The following is a 23,099-nucleotide window of genomic DNA, read 5'->3' on the forward strand; positions in this document are numbered from 1 at the left end:
TCCCATGCATCTCCAGTAGGGGGGCGCATTTCCAACTTCACCCTGGTATGGGAAGGGATCACATCGGACAGATGGGTGCTGTCCACAGCGTCCGCAAGATACTGCATCAAACTACTGGAGCGCCCCCGCAACCACCTTTCAAGACAAAAGATACACTCCCGGGACCACCAAAAGATCCTCCTCGAGGAAATCATCAATCTTCTCTCAAAGCACACGATAGAACTCCCCGGGCAACCAGGTAAACAAGGGTATTTATTCAACTTACTTCCTTGTGCCAAAAAAAGATTTGACAATGCGCCCAGTATTAGACTTACGCCCTGCAAACAAGTATGTCAAGCCCCAAAAATTTTGCATGACTACTCTCCAAGAGGTAATCCCCCTCCTAAAAAAGACATGGGAGATCAGGCTTCGTGCTCAGTGTTCACACCATAAGTGTCACTATGCACGTGCCAGCCCAGTGAGATGTAGAATTACACTGAGCGCTGTTTCAGGCCGCCATTGCGGGAGTGTGGGAGAAAAGAAGCTGAGGCACCAGGAGGCCCATAGGAGAGATGGAAGAGAAGCCTCGGGATATCAGGCTTCATGCTCAGTGTTCACACAATAAGCTGAGCAGTGGCATGTGTCACTATGCACGTGCTAGCCCATTGAGATGTAGCATTACACTGAGTATTGGTTCAGGCCACCATTGCGGGAGTGAGGGAGAAAAGAAGCTCAGGCACAAAGACCATAGGAGAGATGGAAAAGAAACCCGAGGAGATCAGGCTTCATGCAGAGTGGTTACACAATAATCTGAGCAGTGGCACGTGGCACTGTCTACGCTTGCCAGCCCACTGTGATGCTTCAGTGGATCTTCCGGGGTCATCACTGCTTGAGGGCCCCAGGAATTGTAGTTAAGTGCAAAGACTGGGGATCTGCTCATGAGAGGAAACTCGCCGAGTGGATTATGTAATCTGCCTCAATCTTTTATGAATTATCAATTATTGTTGTGTAACTTCTTGAGTGTTGTATTATGATCTGCTGCATTGTTCTCGAATTCCCCAATGATTCCAGAACGATACGGGAGAGAAAAGTGTGAGAAGAAGAAACTGACGCAGGTTATCCTGCGTCCTGGTAGTTCTTTCAATAAAGAATATACTTTGTAAATATACTTATCGCTTCACGTTTATTTATTACAAGTTGGCGAGGAGGCATGCAGAAAAGTGAACACCCAGGAGAGCATGCAGCTACGAGGCCACCGCCATTCAGACGAGAGGTCGAGATTGGAAGTCGGCAGTTTGGAAGCCGTTACCAGGACTGCATCGAATGCCAAGCTGGAACGGCGGTGCTGCAGGACATGGTCTTATATTAAGGCACGTTTTTAATGGTGGCAGGGCATCAGTAAGGCCCGTAACTATCAGTGCATTGTTTAAATTAGGTCAGTTGCGTGTGCGCAGCACCCGTTCAAGGAAAAAGAAAACAGATATGGGAAAGCACCTCACAGCGCCACGCAACGTGCAGCAGCCATCTTAATGTTTATAAGTTTCCTAGTGTGGTGGGTGCGCACGGCATCGCAGGCAGTGGCGCAGCAAGGAACGAGCCGGACACGGAACTCATCAAACATACGTCTAATTTAATTTTCTCTCCAACATTCAACTCCCCGACCCCACCCCTTTGCGTCACTTCCCTTTCCTCCTTCCTTCCTCCCGCCCCCGTTGTCATGACCTCTCCCTCCTTTTTAAACAGTTACCAGATTCTTCACAACGAGCGGCGGTCTGGTGGTCTACTAGTCCATTTCCTCAATCCAGCGGCGAGGTCTGTTCCGAGCCCTCTGCAGAAGTGCCTGACTCCGCCCTGGTGATGGCCCGCTCTCCACAGTCTCTTTGCCCACCTCCGGCTCTGACTCTTCCGAGTCCCACTGATCCGCATGATAGGAGTCATCTGACACATAGTCCAGGTGCACACGCACTCTCCCACTCAGCCGCCTGGCTCTGCTGGGCGGAAGTTCTTTGAAATGGGACGAGTTTCTCGTAACTGATCCTTCTGACCCTTGGGCTGTAATCATGGACCCCTTCTTTTGAGTGACAAGCAAGGGATCCTCGCGAAAGGGGCCTGTATGCTTATGCGTCACCGGTTGCCGGACCGCCACTATGTCCCCTACTTCTATACGTGAGGTCTGTGCTCGCCTGCGGGTGTCTGCATACTCCTTCATTCGGGCTTTTGCTGCCTCATCTCTTTCTCTCACTTCCTGGTCCAGAGTTGGTGACGGGGTGATGGTTTCTGCCTGTGGGATGCGCGTTTGGGTGTTCCTTCCAAACATCAGTTCGGCCGGGGTCTTTCCGGTGGTGCTATGAGGAGTTCCTCGATAGTCTCTCATCAGTTGGTTCAATACTTGTTCATATGGCTGGCCGGTGAGTCTGGCGGTCTGGAGAGCTCTCTTCAAGTTGGCCATGAATCGCTCGATCATTCCATTATGTGGCCACAGGGGAGTAACTTTCCTGTCATGCAACCCCAGGTATTCTGCGAATTGGGCGAACTGATGTCCACAGAATGGGGCCCCATTGTCTGTCTTAAGTACTTTCGGTGCTCCATAGGCCGAGAACATGTGGTCCAAGGCGGGGATGACATGATGAGCTGCGGTCGATGATATGAGCCGCACATCAGGATACCGTGAGTACTCATCCATCACGGCCAACACGTATTTCCCTTCCTCGATGGGCCCAAAGAAATCGGCTGCAACCGCCTCCCATATTTTCTGTGGGAGCTCTGACATGAGCAATGGCTCAGGGTCCTGATTTGGTGTGATGAGGCAGCATGTAGGACATGCTTTTAATGCTCCTTCCACAAGCGTGTACATGTGAGGGAACCACACCTTTTGGCGAAGCATGCGCTTGGTGGATACCATGCCCGTGTGGGTTTCGTGTGCGAGCCCTATGACTTTGGCCCTCATTGCTTCGGGAATGACTAGTTTATAGTCTTTTAGGAGCAGGTGATCCTCCGACACTGCAACCTCATCTTTCACTTGTAACAACCTTTCCACATCCTCCTGCACCTTGCCTCCTGCAGCTCTTCCCTTTTCTTTTGCCCTCCGCCACAGTCCCGACTCCAGTCCTTCACAGATGATGCGACAGGCTAAGTCACTATCCGTTTCTCTGGCGAGTGCTTCCATGTTGATGCCTTCCGGTGCTGACTGATGAATGAGATACCATAGGTATCTGTCGGCCACTGACGGTTCTGGTACGCTCTCCTCCCGCGGTCTCCTGGATAAAAAGTCTGCCGGGTTTTTGCCTTTCCCTGGTCTGTGGATAATCTCAAACACATAATCCTGAAGTCTCAAGCCGCATCGGGCTATTCATGGGGGCATTTTGGCTTGAGGGTTGCCATATAGGAATAATAGGGCCTGATGGTCTGTGACCACTTGGAATGGTTTCCCATACAGAACATGCCCATACGACGGCCAGCCCTTCCTTCTCTGCCTGGGAGTAGGCTGTTTCAGTGGCGGATAGGCTGCGACTGGCGTAGGCCACTATGTGTTTTTGTGAGGGGTCCTTTGGGTCCAGTTGTGCCAGTATGGTGCCTAGGCCAACGGGGCTGGCGTCGACCGTGAGCTCAGTCTTCATATTGGGGTCATAGTATGACATATTCTCTGCTTTCGCGACCCTGACGTGCATGACGAACGTTGTGATGTTTCTGCTCCCAGGGTGTAGGACTAGCTGGTGGTACCCCTTTTGTAGGTCTAGTTTGGAAAAGTTTGGATGGCTGTTAAATGTGCCACGAGCACCATCAAAGAGTCACTGACCCCTTCTCGGGCCTCCGTATTACCTTGTGCTGGGGCCCTGTGTTTGCTTGGGACGTCTGCTGCTGTCTCCTTGTGGTGCTCCCTTGTCTGGTAGCATGCGCACGTAGTATGCCTCTCTCTTCCTGGGGGCTGCGGGACCGATGTTTCCTTCGTGCCGGAAAAAAAAACATGTGGCCCGTGGTCTGCAGCTGTTCGCTGCGCGGGGCTTGCTTCCTCCACTATGGCCCATGTGGCGGTGCCTCTCTTTCTCAGGCGCCGATGCACTCTTCAGGGTGCAATCACTGCCGCGGCCTGGGCTGCGTGTTAATGCGCACCAGCTGGGCGAGCCCGCGCTCACGAGTGCTCGGGTCGCGGTTGTTGTGGGCGGGCCGTTGGGCTCCTACAATCGTTGCTCTGCCTGCCATCCCATCATCATCTCCATTGTGGTGGGTGCACGTCTACTTTATTTTCTCTCCAACATTCAACTCCCGACTCCACCCCTTTGCGTCACTTCCCTTTCCTCCTTCCTTCCTACTGCCCCCGTTTTCATGGAGACATCAACGTGACACCTAGGTAACGCTCATACAGCATTCATGACGGAGCACAAACGCAGCATCTATTTAGCTTGAAACTGGATACCGCGGGCAAGGAACTGCTGTTATGTTAAATTAAGAGTGACAGTGATCAACCTAATATGGTAAAAACAAAAGTGGGAATACATAGAAACTGCTGCAAATTGCAAACAAAACTCACACCGAGTTCCAACCAACAGCACCAATAAACGGAACACTCTGCCTATGAACAAAGGGAACAAGTTGCACAGCAACACACGGAATTACAAGCACAATAGCAACACAAAAAAGGGCAAAGATGCAGAATATACCCTCTCCATGTCCTTTCCCTGATAACCCGGGCAGCCCCTCCACTCCATGGGAACAATGGATAGACACATTCCAAGTATATCTAAGGGACGTTGGTGGAGCAAAGTTCAATAAAGTAAGCTACCTTGTTGAACTGTAAAGGGGCAGAAGCCCTTAGGATTTTCTGCACTCTTCCCGATGTACTAAGTAATGATAGTCCATGAGATTCTAACATTTTATTCCCAAACAGATGCTACGAAATGGCTCTTAGCAAACTAGAAAAACACTTTGGAAATAAAACTAATGTTTTTCTGGAAAGATATTTCTTTACCAGGAAGCAAAAGAAGGGGGAGATAGTGGATAAATACATTGCAGCCTTGAGAGGACTTTTGGCGACTTGCAAGTTCACGGGTGTCGCAGATTAATATTTAAGAGACCAATTAGTGTTGCACACTGCTGCTCCCCATATTCAACTTAGGTCAAGGCGAGCGAAGGATCCTGCGTGGGACCAAGCAATTGAGATTGCGAGGACAATGGAATTGGGTGACAAGGGTATGACAAACATGAGGCAATTGAAGTCAAAAAGTTGCAAATAGATGAAGAAGAAGAAGAAAGTGAGGACGCCATTGTAGCATTAATAAAGAAAATGTCCACAGCGACATTCAAAATGAGACCGGTTAGAGGGAGGAAAGAGAGGGGTGGTGTTGCCCCCACCCAGAGCCCTAGGACACAATGGGGATGTTATAAGTGTGGACAGAATAGACATCTCAATGGAGAAAAAGAATGCCCAGCAATGCTGCAGAATGTTTTAAATGTGGAAATATAGGGATTTACGGGAGAGTATACAGAAGTAACAAAGGTAGAGGAAGAATGAATTCCAACATCAGGGCAATAGAAGAAATCAATAGTCTGAGCAGCTCCAGTATCAGAGGCCTGGAAAAAATAGGTGGCCCAATCAGTTTGTTGACCATATCCAATTGTGAGGAAGAAGAAGTGGTACAAATTCTAACAATTGGTTGCAATGAAAGGGGCGGTCCGTGGGAATGCATGGAAGTTGATACCATGCCACTACAAGTAATGATAGACACCACACAATGGTAGATATTCACACATATGAAAAAGACTTAAATGGACAATTAGAAGATTTGAGGATTACAAATATCAGTCACAGGGTATGGCAAAGTCCAATTAATATCATTGGATACAAGTGGGCCACACTCAAATTCAGAGATAGAGAAACGTGCTGTAAAATGTACAGAGCAGAGAATGGATCCTCAGTAGTGGGATGGGAAGAGCAGGCAGCTCTTTGTATAAAGATACACCCAGGTGAAGTGACCCCGATATTATGTGTGACAATCAAGATTTCAACTTTAATGAAAGCTTGGCAAAAACATTTCCCCTTGTATTCAACAAAGGAATTGAGATGCTCAAAGGATTCAAACATAGAATCGTATTGAAGAGAGGTGCTAGACCAGTCACACATGAAATGGGAAACATTCCTGTTGGCACAAAAGATGCCCTACAAAAGGAGTTGACAAGGCTTTGTGAACAGAACATCATTAAGCCCAAAGAGTACTCAGAATGGCTATTGCCCATTGTGATAGTGCGCAAGCCTGACAACTCAATAAGAATGTGCCTAGAACTCAGGGATCCAAATGCTGACATCTGGATAGACAGACACCCCCTGCCGAATATAAATGAAATGTTATCAACAATAAATCCCGTCAAATATTTTACTACACCCTACCTGTCATCAGCATATCACCAAGTGGCATTAGATGAGGACTCAAAACACCTAACATCATTTGTCACTCCTCTTGGTGCGTTCAGATACCGATGCATGCCATTCGGCCTTGCATCGGCTGCAGCTATCTTTCAACAACTGATGCAACAACTATTTGGGGGACTAGAAGGAGTCTACTACTTCCAAGATGATATTCTCATTGCAACTCCAACAGAGTGAGCATGTTGCTAAACTGTTGGGTGTTCTACAAGTAATATAAGAAAAAGGGTGGACAATAAAGAATGACAAATGCAAAATAAAGGTGAAGCAAGTGACATATCTAGGAAACACTATCAACTCTGAAGGGATTAAACCAAAGAAAAACTTGATTGAAACAATATCCAATATGCCGGCTCCCACCAATAAGGATCAATTACGCAGTTTTCTGGGCATGGCAGACTACTATTTGAAATTCATACCACATATCACTGGCAGAGCACAGCACATGAGAGGATTCATGAAAAAATCAGCAAGATTTCTATGGTCAACTGAATGCCAAATGGAACTGGAGAAAATAAAGAAGGTTGTAAATGAGGCGCCATCTCTCAAGATTAGTACCACAGCTTCAAATATCATCACACTTGATCCCAGCAATATGCAGCTAGGCAGGGTGCTAGAACAAGTACAAGAGGAAGGAATAGTGCCCATGGCTTTTGCCTCACAGTCTTAAAATCAGTAGAATTAAACTATTCAACAATAGAGAAGGAAGCTCTAGGATTAAAGTGGATACTAGATCACTTTAGAACTTTAATATGGGGCCTTCCTGTGATTGTCAAAACCAACTATAAACCATTAATATACATCCTGAACTCTAAAAACCCACATTTAGTCTCCACCAGGATATGCAGATGGATCCTCGATATTATGCAATACAATGTAAAGGTGGTCTACACGCCAGGCAGAAAGAATGTCATAGCAGACTGTTTTTCCAGGTTGCCATGGGCCAAGGAGGAACAAGAGCAAGATCAACACGATGGAGATGACGCAGAGTGCATCATTGCACACATTGATCCAGGAATTTCAAAGGAGGAGTGGGTTACAGCATCCACTGATGACACTGAACAAAAACTATTGCAACAAGCTAGGAAGGATGAGAGAACATTTGTGATAACCTCAATGAGCACTCACAAATTCAAAATGAAATTGTGGATGACTCAGTGTGCATATTTAGAGGCAACTGCATTATCCTACCAGCTAGTTTAAGAAAGAGGATCCTGAATTTAGTGCATGAAGGTCACCTAGGAAGGATTCTTACAAAAAGAAGACTTTGATGGGCCGGGATATGGAATGATGCTGAGGAATTGGTAAGAAACTGCCAAGCATGTGCCCTAAGCGATAAGAGTAAGAAAGGGCAAATTACACCGTTCCAACTGGTGGAAATTCCAAACAAGGTCTCGAAATAACTGGCCATGGACATTACTGGACCATATGAAACGTTAGTAGCACACAAAATATATATGTTGGTTTTGATGTTCCTATACTCCAAGTAGGTTGAATGGAGAGTAATGAAAAACACGGTAATGTAAAAAAAAATGGTCTGGTTCCTGGAGGAAGTTTTCAATAGAGAGGGAAGGGAGACCTACAAGAAATAATAACTTGTAATGGAGTTCAGTTTGTGTCTGAAGAAATAAAAGCATATCTGAAACACCGGGGGATAGAACACAGGCTTATTTCATTGTACCATCCTATGGCCAATGGACTAGTAGAGCACATGAATGGATTTGTGGAAAGCATAATTCAGCTGGCAGTCGCAAATTCATTACCATGGAAAGACATCCTCAAAGAAGCACTCAATGCCTATAGAATGACTCCCCACATCGGAAGTGGAGTCGTTTGTCATGATGAGAGGAAGGTCGCCATGCAATATATTAAGGCCACCATGTTTATCCGTCAAAAACAACAAGAAGATTGATACCGAAAACATTGTCGAGAGGGTACACGAAAAACAAAAGAAATACAAAGAGTATTATGACTGTATCATGTGCACAAGAGAAGCCAAGTTTGAAACGGGAAGTAAGGTGTTCGTGAAGAAACTCAAGAAAGTCTTTAAGGGTTTGTCCAAATTCAGGAATGCCCAGATGGTGGAGAAATTGGGAAAGAAGTGTTTGATATTCGATGATGGGAAGAGATGGTCTTATGATGATGTAGTACATACCTCCAGAAGGAGAAGCCGAGCTGACGTGTTACATGCCTCCGGAAGTGAAAGTCCAGCTCCCAAACGTGAACTGTTGCCAAAGGTAGCAGAATCACATTCTTGGGGCAACAGTCCAGCCTGGGTGATGCGTCTGAGTAATAGAATGATTGTTCCAGATTTTAAGATTGATTATGCCTATTGTTAGTTATATCTCTCTATATATATATCATCCCCCTTTCTTTTTCCCTTCCCCCTACCCTCCCTCTTTCCTTTTCCTGTGTTGCAGTATGATCTCCAGCGTTGTTCTAGAATTCCCCAAGAATTCTAGAATGACACTGGAAAGAAAAGTGAGGGAGGAAGAAACTGACGCAGGTCACCCTGCACCCTGAGGATTCTCTCAATAAAAAAATATACTTCGTAAATATACTTATCACTTGCCTACATTTATTTATAACATTAAGCTAAAAGATGAAAGGCAGTAATGATTTTATGTATGTTATTAATTCTTTTGCAGAAGTCTTGTCATCTCTATCATGATGTCCACTTGATACACGGGCAGAGATAGCGATAGAAAGACACATTGAAACATAAGGTCACAAGGTATTTTATGTGGGAGGAGGGTCTTTGCCATACTGTAATGTCTCGAGGCGGGAGCGTTATCACTATTAGCGCCCTTTCACATTCACCACAGACTTACCTGAGCTTGGTACTGTGTGCTGGGAGCAAGGTGCTGCAACAGGCCAGGCTGTGATAGGAAAAGAGGGGGACACTGGGACGCACCGGTGAAGCAAGACATTCCGGGTCCGAAGGACTGATCATCAGGAAGAGTGCCTTTGTTCGGTGGAGGAGGTTCCATTAATCACAGACTATTTGGCACTATGATCCAGTGGCATGTAGGGCATGGATCAAGCCAGGAGGCAGGTGGAGGCCTCCGCAGGAATATGCTGGTTAAGCTAATGTCAGGAGGCTGGGAGGCTATGGCTGCATTAAGGCGGCAGTCCGCTGCAGAAGGTAGTGGGGCATAGAAGGTGGCCGCCGGCATGAAGGGGAGCCAGGCACGGAGGCCACACTGGACCCCGAGATAGCAGCTGGGGAAAAGCTGCAAAGCAGGGTGCCAGCAGGAATGGGCACACATCGGCCATATGAGGAGGGTGACCCTCCATATGGGGCAAATACGTGGGCAGTGGTGGCTGGGACAAGCAAGAGGGCAAGGAAGGAACCATTGGAACTGTGAGTGGCTGAGAGGGCAAGGGCGGCAAAATGTGTGAAGAGTAGGGAGGTACCAGCCTATCGGGTGGAACACGAGCTTAGATCAGTCAACAAAGTCTGAATTCTATGCTCCCTCAATGGCTGCTGCCTCTTGACATGGTACGTAATGTTTATTGGCCCATATTTCATAATCAATATCTGCAATCCAATCATTTAGTGCTTAGCACAGGTGGATTCCAAGACTTTGTGCTTAACTCCACGCAGAATTGTGGAAGAAGATCCTTAGCAGTAAAGAGATATTCTCCCCAAACACTTCTATTTGGGCTGACAAGTGACAAACAGATTTATTGTGGCGAACCTTTGGAACATGGCCTGCTGGTAATTGCCACAGTTCCTTCCCACTTACTCGGTTCCTGCTGCCAAGCTGGTGGTGCAAGAGTTCACTTGGCAGCCTGAAGGTGACCATCTAATTGCAGTGTGATGTGAGAGATTCCATTGCAGGGCCCAATCGAAGATGGCAGATAGTTACTTATGGCTGAAGAAGGTCCTCGCTTCTTCATAAAAATGTATTTCGGTTTAGTCCACTAACATTCACATTTACAGACATAGCAATGTCAATCAGCAACATCAATCTGCAGTGCATTAATAACAATCAGAAATGTATTGAGATACAAATGTTAAATCAACAAAATTAGACTGTCCCCAATGAGGAACCTTCATTGAAACAACATGTACACGTATTTAGTCCGCATTGCAGAAACTAACCATAGTAGCTATTGACGGATAGGGAGGTTACATCGTGGAAGAATTCATCGAATACGAATTTGACTTGTTTTTTAACTTTATTTTTTAATAGAATTTAGTCAAAAATATATGTGGGGGATGGGTAATGGTGATAATTAAGATAGGGGAAGTGGTGGGGAGGTATGCATGGGTCCCCCCACATATATTTGGCCAAATTGAATTAAAGAGAACAAGAAATCATATTCAACAAATTGTTTTAGATGTAATTACATAGAAACGCTCTAGATGTGTTGCCTAGGTTTTTACAATATTTTGTTTAAGGCTATATCTATATACCTCACCAGGTTATACAATAACTAGGGCTCAACACAGTTGAACAGCAAAGACATAGAGGTCCTGGTGTAAAGTCCTAGGAGTTGAAGCCCAGCCTAAAAGAGGCTTAGCATCAGCTATCTGTACGTCCCAATGCTTTGCGTTCTCTCTTTGCCTCCTGAATCCCTCATTCTCTGCTCTCCTGTTTGTTTTTTGTTATTAGTGCATGTTTTCCTTCTGCTTGAGCACATTCTCTTTTCCCATTGTTGGGCGCACATGCTAAGATCTTCAGAATGTTTGCTGCCACATCCTTTTTCAACTGGGTCCTTCCTACGTGCTACCTCTGACTCTTTCAGCCAGTATGGAGTTCAAGGTGGCAGATAGGATGGGCAGACCGGAGCTTCATTCACCATGAAAGGGCCAAGTGGGTGCTCTGCTGCACCAACCCATTCACAGTAATGAGGGTGTCCTCCGGGAAGGCAATGAAGAGCAATGCCATGAAAGACTTTGTGCGCCAGGCATCAAGTCTTGAAGTCAAATAACAATTTTATTGGTAGCCTTTTAGGTACAGCAAACTCTGTGAAGTGGTTGTATAACATGAGGCTGAAGATGGGACCGATGGCTTCATTGTAGGCCCTTTGCAAGCTGTGTAATAAGTTTGCCATCAGTCCCATGTAGATACCGCTAAAGTAGTCCAGCTTCAACATTACAACAGCGATGATCAGATGTTGGTAGAGATCAAAGGAAAAATAGACTACAGGAAATGGCTTATAAATAGCTGATTTAGTTACCACTTTGATTTGGTGTTTGAAAGATAGGTGATGGTCTGAGATGATGCCAAGATTTCAGACAGAGTGATTTGGGATCAGGGGTGGTGCCAGATAGGTGGTTGTGGGAATGGGTGAATCAACAGCAAAGTCTTCAGTTTCTCCAACATTAAGAGACCGTAATTGAACATTCACCCCTGGCAGGAGGATATGAAGGAGGCAGTTTGCTACCTGTCCGCGTCACCAGCTTTTCCATATGGTTTAGATGCAGCTGCTTATCATCGCAATACACGCAATAGTCACTTTTGAGGCTGTCAATGATGTAGGCCCATTGAACCATGCAGATGTTGAAGAGGATGGGCGGTAGTGAAGACCCTTGTCTGTACTATCACCCAGTGAATGATAGGGGTTGGTGGCAGGAAGAAAGAGCATTTGAAAGGGTAGAAGCTTTTGGTGGGGTGAGAAGTGTGACCCTTAAGTGGAGTGAATGTGACTGGTGTGGAAAGATGGGAGCCAATCAAGGTTGGACCGACAAATACCAAAGGCAGATTGGAAATGATGCAGGAGGAGGGTGTGTTGTGCGCTTTCAATGCTGCTGATAGATTGTATATAGAGCCAAGGTGCAGGATTGGCCATGGTTTCTATCTAAGTGCAGTCATTTGTGAATGTGCATACGGGTGATTTCTATTCCCCATCTCTGAAGGATTCCTGCTTTGTAGTCACTCAGCGGTTTGCTTGGTCCATTGTGTGGGGACATTTGAGATATGACCACCATTTTGAGCGCATTGGCAATGCTCGGTTAAGATTGGTGGGATGTATACTAATTGACCTTTTCACAATTGATCGCGGGAGAATTGACCTTCTGCACAATTAATCGTGAAATGAAGGACAATTAGGACATATATGCGGGCGGGGACCCCCACAAACCCCCACTCAATCCAAAACTCCCTGCAACCCCCTACCCAATCCAATTACATTATTTATTACTGCAAACCCACCCCACACACATATATAGATATATATGTATATATAAAAATAGTAAAATAAAAAGGTCAATCTGGGTAATACCGATTGGAGATCTGCCTGAAATTGGCTAGTAACTTAAGGTCTGCATTCCACTTTTGTGCTTGGTGTGTTTTGAGATTTTGGGGAATTGTATGCTCTGGAGTGATGAGAAAATAAGTTGTGATGTAATTGGTGCGATGACTCAGAGATCCAGCTGTGCCGCATTTCAGTTGCAGATGTTGGCTGTAGGAGGGAAAGGCTTCATAGATTTGAGCAACTGTGATGCCGCTAGAACTGAATTAGCGGCAAGCTCTTTGACGGAGTCAGTGTTCCTGCACATAAAAGTTTATCAAAAATAAAAAAAGTAGTTTGGTGGATTAGTTCAGGTAAGTAAGCTTGACTATCTCAGCCCATATGACACAAAACAATTGAAAATGTTTTTCATTTCCAATTGAACATGAGATGTACACTTTTTAGAATTAGTTATTGATGCTGAAGTCTAGTGCCAGCCTGTGTACGCTTGTGACTGCTTCAATAAGACTTCTTATTCATTAAAGATGAGGTATAAAGCCACAGACTAAGCTTCTCATGTTATCTTACACGCCCCCCCCCAGCACACCATACCACTCCATCTTGCTCTTCTCGTGGACTTTACACTCATTCAAATTTAATTGAACTTCTTGTCCCATGTCCCCCCGCCCCCTGTCCTACCTATCTCTCTCCCTTCCTCCCTCACATCTCACACCCACTCGCTCCTGGTTGCTTAAAAGTGCTTTTGCGGTTTTGCTGTTTTGTTGTAATGCAGGAGGACCATGCTGCCCGTGAATGTTTTTTTTTTAAAAACCATTTGAGAAATAGCACTTTCCCTAGCAATGATTTTTAAACTCTGTTCTCACCATTTATAGTCAATTTTGGGAATTGTTTGAAATGCATAGGCTGTTTATTCTTTCTATACTTCCTAGTCCCATGCACTCGGAATCCAAAGCCGGGTTTGGATGGGCAAAGTTGTATGTGCTTAATTAACCTGAGCATTTTGTGTGTGTGTGTGTGTTATGGCTTCAGGTTTTTTTCATAATAAATACATTTTATTTCAGTTCGTTTTGTAATTGTTTTTTAACTTAGTTGTGTTACGTGAATTGCCGGATTAAATAGGCATGTTATTTTTGGACTATCCTGTGAAAACATTGCACGTGGAAAACATTCTTTCAGGAACGATGCTCGTTTTCCTCCTTTCGTCGCCCGCCATCCAGCAGTTTTCCCAAATATTCTAGCACTAGTGTCAGATTAGTAATTATTACCATGTTACTCATAAACTTGAGTTTTTTTTAAATTGGCAAAAAAGAACCTCTCATACACACGCTCAACCTGTAAAAACGTTTAGCGACTTTGAGCATCAGCGCTGCCTGGCCATCGCCAGGATTTGTAGGGTGCCACTTTATTATCGTTAAGACCCCACCCTAATCCTACCCTAATCCCACCCAACACCGGCACTCGCCACTTAGTTACCACCAGGTACCACAGTGTTGTGGAATTTGTTGGGATATTGGCAATCCCCACACTAGCTGAGTTGTGGACATGGGCAGGTGCACTGGCCGTATGAGTGGGAAGGGAAGACAGGAAGGGCGGCGAGGGAGGCTGGTGGAGCAGAATCCAGATGTGAAAGGGACCTTGAAGGCCAGATGGCCCAGATCAGGACACCCCTGAACCCCGTCTGGGGAGATTACACAAGCCCAGCGACTCAATTCAAGATAGAGATGCCAACTAACCAATCGCACTAACAATTTCCCCCCTCTGCATACAACTCTCAAACTCTAAACCAAACACATCCACAAACCTAAAGCACAACAAACCGCACAAACATCACTACATTGCAACAACAAAACAAAAAATACACATAGACTCGCACAACAGTACATAACGACTACCGGCCGCAAACACCCCAGGCCCAGCCAATGGACCCACCGGGCTCAGGCCGCCAATAGCACATCACTGCTCTCTTGCACTTTTCCAGCTTCCTCCCACTAATCCCCCTTCCTTTCCTCTTTCAGAGCCCCCAGAGCGCCATGGGACCACTCCAGTGGTGATAGTGCGCGGTACAAATGTCCTTTGACATTAACATTAACATCGAATCAATGGAGTTAGGCCTGGAAACCGGAAGTGCATGGCAATCTAGAGAGCGGGCAAGCCCGGCAGCGACTGTTGTAGCCAGAGGCATCTTCCATCTCCCCGTCGAGGGCCGAGAGCAGAATGGATCCTCAAAAGGGGCCATGGAGAAAGACGATGAATCGCAGTTCTGAAGATAGAGCAAGTCCCGCCTAAACCCCAATAGCTAGATCTACATGAGATTAGCGCATGTGTTATTGAAATTGGGAGTCCTGTGGCTTATTCGGTTCCAGGTGATTTGGTCGAAATTATTTTCTCAAAGTAGATTTCATCAAATTTTATTTTTAAATGGGTGATTTTACTGCAAATATCTGCAGTCCCTCCTTAACCCCACTACACTGAATTGTAAACTAAACCCATCCCTCACATACATTTGGAGCAAAATCAGGTCAAAAAAACTTGATGAAATCTACTTCGAACAAATATGCTGCAACCAAACCTCCCCTTCCCGCGTATTGAATACTGAGCTTCAGAGATTCGGGCAACAGTATTGAACATGAGACCGCTTGCCTTCCGCAGGGCACTTGGACAGACGTTCCCGTTGGAGGAAATGCTGAAATCCTCGAAGAGAAGACGGATGACAGTTTGAAAAGGAAAATTGGATGAGGCAAGTGTTGCTTTCATTATTGGTACGTGTTCTCCTCTGAGAGAGAGGGCCTGTGTGTACCAGTGCCCTCGGGCAACATGAACCTTCACCAGCGTTATTGCCAAAAAGACATACACGGTCTGTGTGATGCAGCACAGACTGCTTTCATGGCCATGGAGTGGCAGAAGGCCCCGCTAAGACGACCCAGGTGTCCACAACGAAGGGCTACTGCAGGTCACCATGCTGTGAAAATGAGGCCAAGATATGTAGAAAATGCCCTCCCTCGGCACTGCCAATTTTGGTCAGGTTAAGCCTTTGATAATCTCAGGGCGATCAGAATTCTCTGCTGGCACCAACCACGACACTTTGGCAGAATGTCCTCACTACCTCTGTCCAATCTGGGCCAAGCATGAGACAGTCTGCCCCCTGATGGTCCAGTCCTGTGATGGAACTGTGCTGTGATGGGGATGGGCCATGATGGGAGTGTCTGTTCTATGGAGGCACTCAATGAGAGTCCGCCATATGGAGCTCCCCCAGCAGATCCTAACCTGTGCGCCCGAAGTTGCGTGGATGGTTCAATCTCCCTCTTCTATTTCCGCATTGGAATATTTTTCCACCCGCTGGTCTTGACTGAACCAGGCAGACTGGAGTTTGTGTTTCTTTGCCTTGCAAGCTTAATTTAGCAGGCGAAAATCGCATTGCCTTTCTAGAAGGCTTAAACGTTAAACGGTGACCTGTGACTAACCATAATTTTCCTTGGTTGCCAGTGCCACTTAAAAGTGTGGTGTCCACTGTGTGGCCATTAAAAAAGCAAGTGTATGAGTTCAGGGCTATTCATTCTCATGATGATCCGCTGGGCATCGATGAATGAAAAAGTAGTCTGAGATAAAGAAAATACTGTAAGTATGGCCTTTGGTGGAAACAAATGCTTGAGTTGTAATGGTGGGGCTAGAACATGCAAAAACAATCACCTGCATTTCTTTTCTTGGGTCCTTTCAGAGGTCAGTTATTCACAGAGAGACCTTCATGGATTCCTTTAAAATAATGTTTCAAAACGGTGATTGTGTCAGGATCAGCCATTACATCCATACAAGAAAACTAATCAATGTTATCTGTATAGAGGCGATACCTCACTACTCCTACTTTAAGAATGGGTGCCCTATTTGTTCTAAGTTAGATCTCTAGATAGTCTTGGACTACTACTCCCATCAGCCCTAGCCAGCATAGTGAATGGTGAAAGATCATGGGAATGGTAGTCCAAGACATCTGGATAGTCTCAAGCTGCAGACCTGTGTTCTAAGTCATGGCAAATAAACCTCATTGATGATGGAATCTCGGTAGAAAACTTAAACTTTTCATGTTTGCTTCTGCAACTTTCTACCAAGAAAAGAAAGTTTTTTTTGTGTGTGCTGCAAAGCACAAGGGACTCCCTACCAGAAGACTGTCCATCTATACACCCCAGCCAGATACCCCTGCCCCCCAGTGCAGGCATGAGCTTGCACTGCAGTTCAGAGGCTTGAATTTGGTCTGTGCCACTGAACATTTCATTCTTTTGAGGTTGAGCAAATAAGTGCTGTTGAGATGGGTGCACCCGCACCTAGCAATCTCGTTCAACACATGTATTGTTTCGGCCTCAGTCCCACTACTCCTCAATGGCTCCCTCTCTTGTATAGAACCATTTCTAGCCCCCAGCACCTCCACCCAGCACCAGCAGGACCTCTGCCTCATCGAGCAAAGACCCCCTCCCCAAGAACATATTCCACATTTCTCAAGCCACCAGTATTTTAGGCACATCGGTCCACCGACATTGTAACTCAGCAGCAGCTTTGCAGTTCTGGCCAAAAAACACTAAGAATAGTCATCGCCATCCTGGTAAAAAAAACACTCCTAATGCGGGCACTTGCAGTGGTATAAGCTTACACCGCAGGTAACAGTTTCCTATCCTCGCAGGCCCACTCCTATTTCTTGTTTTTGTGTCAATAAAACGAGCGTGAATTAGCCTTTTCACTTACACAATCCCACTCAAATACGACACAGACATTGTTTTATTCTTTTCGCCCCACCAACACCATTTCTGTAACCCCACCACCAGGGGCGTAGTGCTTTCCCCCTAGCTTATCTCCCCCATTCCTCCTGCATATCATATAGGTGCAAATCTAAGCAGTGTCACTCAGACTCACACTCTGTTGCACGTGTTGAACGGAGAACCATTGCCCTAGAATGGCAGCCCTCTCCTCCCTGCACCAAAGTCATGCGCGGCATTCCTGTCGCGTCCCCGGCCACATCAGTGAAAATCTGCCCCCACTGAGCCCAAGTAAAGAGTGCTGGAGAAGAGCCTGCACTTGCTTCAAGAAAAGCGAAATAAGGGCATGGTTCCTCTCAAGGATAGATGGAGTGGAATGGTGGTCCCCTTAGTTCACAAGGACTTCGACCTCCGTTGTTAGCCTGTTTGTATAATGTATGTGTTTTTTAGAGGACTAAACAAGCTAAATTCCTTAAAAATGCTACTGGTTCTTCGAAAATAAAGGATCGGGCACTGACATGGTCAGATGGCAGATTTGCACTCAGAAACACAACTGCTGGTAAGCACACTTTCATTTGGGGAGGAGCTTTGCTTCATGGATTAGGCTGCTGTGAATTCAAGAGACCTAGCTTTTAATATAGGCATCTAGACTTGACGACACTAAACGGCTTTGCCACACTTGCGTGACCTTGGGAAGATCTCAGGAAATGTCCCTCTGCTTCATTTTCCATGTTTGTCATTTGTTTAATTTGTTTAGTGCTTAGAAACCGACCAGATTCCATGATTAAGCACTACATAAAGAAACCTGAACATGTACTGTGAGTTGTGCTTGGGGCCTGGTCTCAGTGCAATCTTGATTTGAAGGCCCACCCGCTTTGCACTACGTCAGTTGTATGAAGCCAAGGAGGTAGAAAACCCCACAAGGAGCTTCCATAGTAATACATGTCCGGGTGCACCAGCCCTTGCAAACAGCTCTGAGTTCCTTTCAAGAACCGAGAAGCACAAAGGAAAGAGTCCAGTGCGTGATAAGCAGGCCATTCAGCCGCACCACAGATTCCATCCTCAAACGTATGTAATACGCCAGTGTCTGACAGTTCACTTCACTTTCCAGCGGCGCAATGGCGGCCATCTTGCACTGGGCCCACTCTCTCCCATGGTGCATGTGTGTGTGTGTGTGTGTGTGTATACCTTTCTTCAGTTCTTTCTACATGCATAATGCTGGTGTGTATAAAGTTACTGTGAGGTTGTGTCTGCTGTGATTCGCTTAACATTCATGATTAAATACAGATGTTGCTGCAATCATTTTACTGTGCTAAGGAAAGCAGAGCTAGATAAGACACCTGGAACACTGGGACGTTTGATGTGCTCTGTGAGGGCTACAATCAGTAACAACAACGTACTCCAGCGTGCTCATGGCATGGATAGACACTGCGTACTCTAGCGTGCTCATGGCATGGATAGACACTGCGTACTCCGGCGTGATCATGGCATGGATAGACACTGCGTACTCCGGCGTGCTCATGGCATGGATAGGCACTGCATACTCCGGCGTGCTCATGGCATGGATAGACACTGCGTACTCCGGCGTGCTCATGGCATGGATAGACACTGCATACTCCGGCGTGCTCATGGCATGAATAGACACTGCGTACTCCGGCGTGCTCATGGCATGGATAGACACTGCGTACTCCAGCATGCTCATGGCATGGATAGACACTGCATGCTCCAGCGTGCTCATGGCATGGATAGACACTGCGTACTCCAGCATGTGCTCATGGCATGGATAGACACTGCGTGCTCCAGCGTGCTAATGGCATGGATAGACACTGCGTACTCCAGCGTGCTCATGGCATGGATAGACACTGCGTACTTCAGCGTGCTCATGGCATGGATAGACACTGCGTACTCCAGCGTGCTCATCGTACGGATAGACACTGCGTACTCCAGCGTGCTCATGGCACGGATAGACACTGCGTACTTAGCATGCTCATGGCACGGATAGACACTGCGTACTCCAGCGTGCTCATGGCACGGATAGACACTGCGTACTCTAGCTTGCTCATGGCATGGATAGACACTGCGTACTCCAGCTTGCTCATGGCATGGATAGACACTGCGTACTCCAGCGTGCTCATGGCATGGATACACACTGCGTACTCCAGCATGTGCTCATGGCATGGATAGACACTGCATACTCCAGCGTGCTCATGGCATGGATAGACACTGCATACTCCAACGTGCTCATGGCATGGATAGACACTGCGTACTCCAGCGTGCTCATGGCATGGATATACACTGCATACTCCAGCGTGCTCATGGCATGGATAGACACTGCGTACTCCAGCATGTGCTCATGGCATGGATAGACACTGCGTACTCCAGCGTGCTCATGGCATGGATAGACACTGTGTACTCCAGCGTGCTCATAACATGGATAGACACTGCGTACTCCAGCATGTGCTCATGGCATGGATAGACACTGCGTACTCCAGCGTGCTCATGGCATGGATAGACACTGCGTACTCCAGCGTGCTCATGGCATCGATAGACACTGCGTACTCCAGCATGTGCTCATGGCATGGATAGACTCTGCGTACTCCAGCGTGCTCATGGCATGGATAGACACTGCGTACTCCAGCATGTGCTCATGGCATGGATAGACACTGCATGATTGAGCATCTGATTCTACAAGTACATGGGTCATCCCATTGCAGGAACACTCCACATGTTGACATGAAGAGCGGGGCATATGCCGAGCGAAGTGCATGTGCATGGTAACAAACAGTCCATGGGTTTCCCTACAAGGCTGGCGGTATTTCCACCAAACTCCAATACCGTTGCCAGCACTCCTATGGGTGGTAAACCCAGCAGATTCTGAGCGGTGGGGCGGAGGTATTTATCCCCATTCAGGGAGTCTCATCAGGGCATTTCTGGGCATGCTAAATCATTCCATGTTTTGCAGCACCGTGAAGGGCAAACCTCTAGCCAAGTGCTGGAGATGTTGGTTACACATCACCTTGAAATATGGTTGTACGGTAAACGTGATGGCACATTTTACTGCACCGCCCTTCCCTGGTAGGAGCCACAGTGAAGGCTCGTGTGAAGAACCACGCCTCCTCGGTCGAAGTGCCATGTGTGCATCATCCCTGCCCCCCTTGAGCGGATGCTATTAGATGTATATGAGTCCCACCTGTCGCCCCCGGGGTTCCTTCTACTGGTGGCATCTTAGGCCTGGAATTGCCTTGCTGTAGATTTAGTCCTGCCCAAACATTAGAACACAGCTGACAGGTAGGACGTTGTAGATGAGTGTCCACATTGCAATTATACAAGAAACCCAGACCTTCCTAGTGATCTCATTGGAACTTGTCCTGCGCGTGGTATAGGACTTCCCAGGGAGCATGGCAATGTTTTGGAGCCGCATGTGTTGCTGTAGCCTGGGTCGGGCATGTTCTGGAACGATTCTGCAGTTATGCCATGACTGAGGCTTAACATGTCCTACCGGTAATGCTACAAAGGCTTTCTCAGGCCCTCTCAGGCCCTCTCAGGGGTCAAGATACAATGTTTAGGGCCCAAAAAGCATTTCTAGTCTTGCTGGAATACTGCTGGCCGCCTGGTGTAACTCAGAGTCTCACAGGTCCCGGGCACCCACGCCAGTCCTCTTTCGCACTTGCCTCAGGGTCCCACCCCCATCCCACCTCCACTGCACTTCCAAAACAACCCAAGAGAGTGGTACTCTCTGCACTTACCCCAGTCTCCACTTGGCCCTCTCCCTCCCTGTGACCGTCTGTGCACTCACATGATCCGAATGCACCGTGCCCGAAGATCGTCTGTCTGCTCCCCCTTGTCTCCACACCTCAATTGCACTGGTAAAACCGCAGAATCGCCGCCAGGCCTATTTGCTGTGTCTCAACTGTTAAATATGCTGTACGCACTTACTCTGCCTGTGCAGACTATTATCGTCTCAGAATTTCAAGCGCTCTGAGCGACTGTTGTTTTTTTCCCATGTTCCCACCCTCCTTGAGCGCTTTGAAACACTTGCCTATGTATAGGCGCTTTATAAATAAAAAATACAATACAATACAAACTGCAGCAAAGACTGGTTAAACTGTCCAGCAGTGGCACTAGTCCAGCTTCTGTCAGGGTTGCAGCGTGGGCAGTCGCCTATAATGTCCTCACCATAGGACTGTTTATAGTGATCGGACCCTAGCGGTGTCGACACACCTTTAGTGTAAACTAGCAAAGCAAGACACATCATGCCGCTTGCTCTTCTGCTCAGGGCGGGCTACCACCACCGCATGGAATCAGCCAGATACGCTGGCTGGGGCGGGCCGGGAGCCCGCTCGCTGGCTGTGTGACTGCAAGGACTGAGCTCAAGGCGCATGTGCTCAGACAGCCCGGGTAAAGGGGTGTTTGTCCCCCCCAACTTGCATGGACACCATTTTGTCCCCATTCATTTGGCTGTGGCACCTTTTCTTCGGATGTCATGTCCACCCCAACATTTTCAGCAAAGTTACTCCATTGCCCTGAGTAGTCCATGGACTAAATATTGGACACGCATTACAATGAGTTATCCTCTGCTGCCCTGGTTCCCTCTTTGTGACGCAGAAACGTCCAGCAGTCTTTCCAAACCTTCTTGGGATATTCCCGCCACTGGCCCGTGGCTCGGAGTCCCAGATTCAAGTTGTTTACATGACAGCTCATTATTTTAGACACTTCTGTCCAAATAGGTTGGATGTTCTTTGGGAAACTGGTAACTTCTTTTGCTCATCTCAGACATGCTTAGTATTAAAGAAAGACGGGCGCGATAAGACAGAACGCCATAAGCGCGCGCGCGTCACCCAGAATCCCACCCCTCCTCCAGCCTGCGCTCTCAAAAGCTGCCACACAACAGGAGCTAAATATGAGGGCAGTACATTTAATTGAGCCGACATTAAGAGACAGCGAGGCAAAGCAGCGGAAATGATTGCTGATGATTTTCTCTAAACACTTGACCTCTGACCTCTTCCCTAGATATACGACCAGGAGGGGACGCTGCAGCACTTTATCGATGGCGGCGAGCCCAGTAAGTCAAGCTGGATGAGGTATGTCCGCTGCGCGAGGCACTGCGGGGAGCAGAACCTGACAGTGGTGCAGTACAGGTAATACTTCTGTTATTTACCTTGCAATGGGAAAATGTCCTTGGCCACGGGGAGGGCGTAGCTTTGGTTTGAAGGGTTCTGTTGCAGATCCGTACTTAGACTTTATAGTAGATTTCTGTTCAGGGCAATGAAGTTCTGGCGCAAACTTTCCAAATAAGCAATTGTAGTATGAGGAGTGCCTGGTGCTGGCAGTAGAGGTTTTGGACTAATTATTTACCTTTCAGCACAAATAGGCAAATGTATGGGCCTCATTAGGACCCTGGCGGTAAGGGGTTTGCGCCAGCGTTAGCTGCGCCGACCCCTTACCGCCAACTACGAGTTTCCAGAGCGCCATGGACACTTTTCCGCCCGCTTTTTGCGGGCGGAAAAATCCATGGCGCTCTGGGACCTTGGTGTTAATTACGCCACCGTATTTTACGGTGGCGTAATTAACTCCTTCCCCACTCCCATTGAGCCCTATGGGGCCGAAATGGGAATGGGGAAGGGTAAATGGGACAATGGGGACTTACCGCCCCGCCGACCTCGGAATGGGGCGGTAAGTCCGCCATCGGCCATGGCGTAAAGGGACTTTGCGCCATGGCCGGAAAGTCCGTGGATGGCGGTAAAAATCCGCCAGGGTCC

At 47.1% G+C, this 23,099-nt stretch overlaps 1 protein-coding gene across 3 annotated transcripts in view; it reads left to right on the plus strand.

Annotated features, from left to right (window-relative positions):
- PRDM6 (PR/SET domain 6) overlaps positions 1 to 23,099 on the plus strand; it is a 268,286-nt gene that overhangs the window by 155,651 nt on the left and 89,536 nt on the right. For all 3 annotated transcript variants that reach the window (XM_069625581.1, XM_069625582.1, XM_069625583.1), the window contains exon 4: positions 22,351 to 22,478. In XM_069625581.1, the coding sequence (XP_069481682.1) occupies positions 22,351 to 22,478 (128 nt within the window). The remainder of the gene's footprint in view (positions 1 to 22,350; positions 22,479 to 23,099) is intronic.

Source organism: Ambystoma mexicanum, chromosome 6p (genome assembly GCF_040938575.1).
Source record: "Ambystoma mexicanum isolate Mex_15411 chromosome 6p, UKY_AmexF1_1, whole genome shotgun sequence".
NCBI lineage: Eukaryota > Metazoa > Chordata > Amphibia > Caudata > Ambystomatidae > Ambystoma > Ambystoma mexicanum.